At 44.3% G+C, this 6,678-nt stretch overlaps 1 protein-coding gene across 1 annotated transcript in view; it reads right to left on the bottom strand.

Moving 5' to 3' along the window:
- Positions 1 to 2,442: 2,442 nt before the first annotated feature.
- The window catches only part of LOC120047655 (tyrosine-protein kinase Fes/Fps-like), a 38,624-nt gene continuing 34,388 nt past the window's right edge, over positions 2,443 to 6,678 (bottom strand). Inside the window, exons 13-19 of the mRNA XM_038993203.1 lie at positions 5,904 to 5,957; positions 5,663 to 5,781; positions 5,480 to 5,574; positions 5,264 to 5,387; positions 4,302 to 4,459; positions 3,732 to 3,854; positions 2,443 to 3,036 (exon numbers count right to left, since the gene is read on the bottom strand). Coding sequence (XP_038849131.1) covers positions 2,885 to 3,036; positions 3,732 to 3,854; positions 4,302 to 4,459; positions 5,264 to 5,387; positions 5,480 to 5,574; positions 5,663 to 5,781; positions 5,904 to 5,957 — 825 coding nt within the window. The 3' untranslated portion in view covers positions 2,443 to 2,884. The remainder of the gene's footprint in view (positions 3,037 to 3,731; positions 3,855 to 4,301; positions 4,460 to 5,263; positions 5,388 to 5,479; positions 5,575 to 5,662; positions 5,782 to 5,903; positions 5,958 to 6,678) is intronic.

Below are 6,678 nucleotides of genomic sequence, written 5' to 3'. Positions count from 1 at the left end.
TACCAAGATTAAAAACCTCTATTTTTTTGTTATCTTCATGCTTTTGATCTTATACACATGTAAAATAAAGAATACAATACAAACTGCGCATGTTAGACACAATATCCACAGATTTGTTTACTGATATAGTACATTCAAACTCATGCTTAGACAGGTAGAATAATGTGACATATTTGGCTAACAATGACATTCCCCAATAATTGGTCTCATTCTAAGTAATGCATAGTAGCAGTGCTTGCGTGATTCCACAGAAGGGGTTAGCATGTCCTCAGAAGTCTCTCTGGTGTCACTCCTGTACAATAAGTGGTTGATCCTGAGAAAGTTGCTCACTAGTCACTTAACTTGATTGTCATGCGGTTTGCTGACCTATCGCAATCAAGAGCTTTAGTGATCAAGAGCTTTAGTCACGAGTGTCACCGTTGTCTTTTAGCTCCTTTTTAGACCTCTGTTTTGCTAGTCTGGTCTCAGATCTGTATGTTCTTTAGCCAACCCTTCTGACTATCATTGTGTGTCAAGTTAGCTAATGCACAAACATATCTAGGAACAGGCTACTGTTTCCCCTCTTGTCATTTAGTATTGTTGTGAAAGGTTTTGACATGAAAGATCTGAATAAAAACATATTGCTGCCCGTAGACGTCACTACAGTCCCTGGTTCGAATACAGGCTGTATCACATCCGGCCGTGATTGGGAGTCCCATCGGGCGGTGCACAATTGGTTCAGCATCGTCCAGGTTTGGCTGGGGTAGGCCGTCATTGTAAATAAGGATTTGTTCTTAACTGACTTGCCTAGTTAAATAAAGGTTAAATACATATATATATATATATATTGCTTAAGATAAAGGCCAGTCTAAGAATCTGGAATTAAATGAGCGGCACAATGAACTAGAAATAAAGTTCCAGAATCTGAGAATGTGACAGTGCCAGTATCAATGTTTAGACAAGGTCCCGTGCAGAGGGTGTGTCACATACCATACTGTACAGTAGTTATCTACATGTGAGCTGTCTCATCACTAGCCTCACTGGAAGTGGATCACTCTTTCACACACACAGCGCTGCTCTCTCGTGGCTACATTTTCAAACGTAGTAGAAAACACAGGCATCATCATGATCAGAGGATTTGAATTAATTTAAATACACTGAACAAAAATATAAATGCAACAATTTCAAAGATTTTACTGAGGAAATCAGTCAATTTAAATTAATTAGGCCCTAATCTATGGATTTCACATGACTGGGAATACAGAACCATCTGTTGGTCATTGATACCTTAAAAATAAGGTAGGAGGGCGTGGATCAGAAAACCAGTCAGCATCTGGTGTGAACATCACTTGGCTCATGCAGCGCGACACATCTCCTTCGTATAGAGTTGGTCAGGCTGTTGATTGTGGCCTGTGTAACGTTGTCTCACTCCTCTTCAATGGCTGTCAGAAGTTGCTGGATATTGGCTGGAACTGGAACACACTGTCGTACACTTTGCTCCAGAGCATCCCAAACATGATCAATGGGTGACATGTCTGGTAAGTATGCAGGCCAGGGAAGAACTGGGACATTATCAGCTTCCAAGAATTGTGTACAGATCCTTGCATTATCATGCTGAAACATGAGGTGACGGATGAATGGCATGACAATGGGCCCCAGGGTCTTGTCACGGTATTTCTGTGCATTCAAATTTCCATCGATAAAATGCAATTGTGTTCGTTGTCCATAGCTTATGCCTGCCCATACCATAAACCCACCACCATCATAACATTGACATCAGAACATTTACATCAGAAAATCGCTTGTCTTCCATCTGCCCAGTACAGTTGAAACCGGGATTCATCTGTGAAGAGCACACTTCTCCAGGGTGTCAGTGGCTATCGAAGGTGAGCATTTGCCCACTGAAGTGAGTTACAACATCAAACTGCAGTAGGTCAAGACACTGGTGAGGATAACGAGCATGCAGATGAGCTTCCCTGTGATAGTTTCTGGCAGTTTGCGCAGCAATTCTTCAGTAGTGAAAACCCAGTTTCATCAGCTGTCTGGGTGGCTGGTCTCATACGATCCTGCATGTAAAGAAGACAGACTTGGAGGTCCTGGGCTGGCGCTGTTACACGTGGTCTGCAGTTGTGAGGCCGGTTGGACATACTGCCAAAACGACATTGGAGACAGCTTATTGTAGAGAAATGGCAACAGCTCTGGTCCATTAATGCAGTCAGCATGCCAATTGCACACTCCCTCAAAACTTGAGACATCTGTGGCTTTGTGTTGTGTGACAGAACTGCACATTTTAGTGGCCTTTTATTGTTCCCAGCACAAGGTGCACCTGCGTAATGATCATGCTGTTTATTCAGCTTCATGATATGCCACACCTGTCAGGTGGATGGATTATCTTGGCAAAGGAGAAAGGCTCACTAACAGGGATGTAAACAAATTTGTGCACAACATTTGAGAGAAATAAGCTTATGGACAAATTCTGGGATCTTTTATTTCAGCTCATAAAAAATGAGACCAACACTTTACATATTGCGTTCAAATTTTTGTTCAGTGTATATTAAAAAAGACAAGAGAGAAAAAGATCCCATCAACTCTTTAAAGCTGATATAATAGGAACATTCAATTTGTACATTTACAGTAATGTAATACAGCAAACAATAGCAACATTCAACAGATATAGAATATTCTACTTTGTAGAATATGGTACCAATGTTTTCAATACACACATGTCCTGTGTATTTACATGTCCTGTGTATTTACATTACCTGTGGTCTCACAGCCTGGCGCATTATCACTACTTAAATATGGTAAAATCAAGATCACATAGCAACTGGTTCTCTATAATCAATGTATATTAAATAAAGGCAACATTTGCTCCATATAAAAAGGTAAAAGAGAATCAAACAAGTCACTTGAGTAAGGACACTTTGTGGTATAAAGCACTGAGTTCGGTCCTGAGTTTGCTGAAGGACGGCCGGTTCCTGGTGTCGTACTGCCAGCAGCGACACATAATGGCATACACATCTGGAGGACAGGAGTTTGGGGCTAGCATCCGGTATCCTAGGAGACGGGACAGGAGAACATGATTGGACATCAGGTTGGCTTCACCTGGGGTTAATCCAGAGGGGTGTAATGTTTTGGACTCCTGTATAGAGCTGACCTAACTCCATATTGTACCCAGAGTCATGTCTGTTCTATACACTTCTATAATGTTGCATCACCACTCCTAAACTAGTTACACAGACTGTCTGAGTTAACCTTGTATCCTTATTGACCTTTTTATTTTTGCACTGTTTATGCACACTCAGAGTCCTACACACTCACTGCTCACTCACACATAATATGCACATACATTTATACTGACTCTACACACACGTAAACCCACTCACATACAAGCTGCTGCTACTCTGTTTATTTTATATCCTGATGCCTTGTCACCTTACCTCTATACATATCTACCTCCATCACTCCAGTAGCCCTGCACATTGTAAATATGGTATTGGAACTGACCCTGTATATAATATGCTTACTTACTTTATTGTGTTCTTCATATTTTTTTTTCTCCTGTTTTTTTCTAGTAATACATTATTGCATTGCATTATTGATTATTGCATTGTCGGGTTTTGAGTTTGCAAGAAAGGCATTTCACTGCACTTGTGCATGTGACATTAAAACTTGAAACTCCTACAGAGCACAAACTACAGTCAACTCCAAATGCTGACTAATGTGTTAGAAATCTCATTGACTCGCTGTACCTTTCTCCACCTCGTCCCGTGTCTGCTGGTTGGACATGCTGGTGTAAGGGGTGACTCCCCTGGAGAATATCTCCCATAGGAGAACTCCAAAACTCCACACGTCACTCTCCGTGGTGTACCTCCCTGAAACACAGTCAGGGAGCAGCATTGAGACAGCTATTACATTTGACAGTGATCCTGTAGAGATGCCATACCCATTCAACTGTACACTATTTCACAATCACAGCTTGAGAAAAGTAGTGATAGAGTTTTGAAATTAAGCTTCCTCTAAGCCCCAAAAGGTATGTTCTGACTTTTATTCTGACAGAACTCTTCTATGTTTCACCAGCACTCCAACCCCAGAGAGCACAGTTCAGCGTGTGTCTGTTAGAGATGACATTTCAGAGAAATACAAAAGCAGTACACTGATCACAGGGTGAGGAATGATGGCTGGGTTGACAGGTTGTTGCCATGTTTAGTGGGTTCTCTCTAGCCTTGGGATATGCAGAGAGATTGATGAATAAAGAGAGGAGGGGGGAGAGGGATGGTTGTGAGTGTTGTGGCCGCGGGGCAGAGCCAGATGGGACGTACCGTAGTTGAGGGCTTCGGGGGCCGTCCATTTGACAGGGATCTGTTTGAGGCCCCCCGCGGCAGAGTAGACCCCGTCCTGCTGCTCGCGAGACATCCCAAAGTCACTGATCTTCACCCTGCTCTGTTCTCCCACCAGACAGTTACGGGCTGCTAGGTCCCTGCACAGAGACAGAGAGAGACAGAGAGAGAGAGAGACAGAGACAGAGACAGAGACAGAGACAGAGAGAGAGAGAGAGAGAGAGAGAGAGAGAGAGAGAGAGAGAGAGAGAGAGAGAGAGAGAGAGAGAGAGAGAGGTGAGGAGCAAGACAGAGGGGTTGAGGGAAGAAATTAGAAGGCAATATAATCAAAGTCGAAAAAACAGGTAGAAGATGAGCCAGAGAGGGAGAGCGAGAAAGAGCGAGCGAGAAAGAGAGCGAGCGAGCAAGAGAGAGAGCAAGTAAGCGAGAAAAGTGAGTGAGAACGAGAGCGCCAGAGAGAACCAGAGAGAGCGAGAGCCAGAGAAGGAAGCAAATGACAGCCGATAAATAAGTGAGAGAAAATCAGCAGCTCTTGTCATCTGTGGGCTCCCTGATGCAGGGTGTAGTAGTGAGCAGAGGCAATTTGACATGCAGTGTTCGGAGGAGTGTTAGAGGGTAACAGGGGCTGGAGCATCCAGCCTGGATGTGTTCCTGCTTGGTTAATTATCCAGCACTCCTCTGATGAGCCAGGAGCCAGGGCTCTGAGCCCTCTGTCCTCTGCAACCTCCTCAGAGACACGGCAGCTTAACACTCCTAGGGTCATTCCTACGCTACAGGCTCCAGTAACCCCTACACACTGTGTTAACTTCACTGTCCCAAAAACCTCAATCTGTTTCATCATCTAGAATAAATTGTGCAATCAAAGGCAATGTAATCACATTGTATGGCAGCCTTCATTCAGCTCAATGTCTGAGAAGACTAGATCCATCTCCCTAGCCTCTCACCGGTGGATGCATTTCTTGCTCTCCAGATACTCCATGCCAGATGCCACATTCTCTGCCATTTTCACCAGCATATTTGACTTCAGGTTGTGACCTTCACTGCGCAGGAAGGACAGGAAGTCTCCCCCTGGCAGAACACACACAGTCACACACACACTTTATCAGTCCATTGTAATGATAGCTGTGGTTAGTGTAAAGGCCCTCGACAGATTGGCTCACCTTGTACCAGCTCCATAATGATATAGATGGGTTGTTTCTGTGTGCAGACACCAATCAGCTTCACTATGTTAGGATGGTCATACTGCTTCAGGATCCTGCACAGCAGAGAGTCAGCAAGGTCAATGTGAATGAGAGAGAGACAGAGAAAGAGAACGAGAGAGGGAGAGGGAGAAACAGACTGACCTGGCCTCCATAAGGAACCTGTTCTTGTGTTCTGGGGCCAGGTTCTCTCTGCAGGCTTTCACAGCTACAGGGGTGTTGTCAGAAAGCAGACGACCACTGTACACCTCCCCAAAGTTACCCTGGACAACAGACACACATCAGGCTTCATTCTGGATCTTGGCTGAAACAAAAACAGAAGGCCAACCTGACAATCAGAGCCTCTCATAACTCCAAACAGACATTCCACGGGTGGTGAGCTCACCCGGCCAATGCTCTGCCCCAGGATGACATCATCGTGTTCCAGAACCCACTTGTCCTGGAGGGAGAGAGACAGAGAGGAACCAATCAGAGATACCAGTGCTGCTGTTCCTTCTGAATGGGTAGACTGGCTTTCCAGCCTGGTAGAAGCATTTCGGACAAACTTCTAAAACTGCGTTGTACGAGTGTAAAATAGTGTATGTGTACAGTATGTGTGTGTGTGTGTGTGTGTGTGTGTGTGTGTGTGTGTGTGTGTGTGTGTGTGTGTGTGTAGAATGGAGACCTTGTAGTGTGTGCAAAACACTGGAGCCCTTTTGATGGACAGCATAGTGGTAGTACAGTATGCATGCAGCTCTAGAGAACATGTGAGTGTGGTATGTAAAGCACTCTGGAGGAGGGTGGAGAGAAAGTATGAGTATGTGGATCTTGGGAGCTCATTAACATCTGATGGATCCTAACGCTGAGAGAGCTGCTACACAGAGTGGTGAGCAGAGCAGGTGTGTTCCGAGCCCATTCACTCCCAACATGCTCAGGAGAGGTGTAATAGAAGCTTGCGCGCATGCAGGCACACACACAGTGTTTTGCACACACTACAAGGTCGCTATTCCACACACACACAAAATATAGACCTACATACAGTGGGGCAAAAAAGTATTTAGTCAGCCACCAATTGTGCAAGTTCTCCCACTTAAAAAGATGAGAGAGGCCTGTAATTTTCATCATAGGTACACTTCAACTATGACAGACAAAATGAGAAAAAAAAATCCAGAAAATCACAT

This window comes from Salvelinus namaycush, chromosome 1 (assembly GCF_016432855.1).
Source record: "Salvelinus namaycush isolate Seneca chromosome 1, SaNama_1.0, whole genome shotgun sequence".
Lineage (NCBI taxonomy): Eukaryota > Metazoa > Chordata > Actinopteri > Salmoniformes > Salmonidae > Salvelinus > Salvelinus namaycush.
The sequence above is the reverse complement of the archived record's forward strand: the minus strand, read 5'-3'. Positions and strand labels throughout refer to the sequence as shown.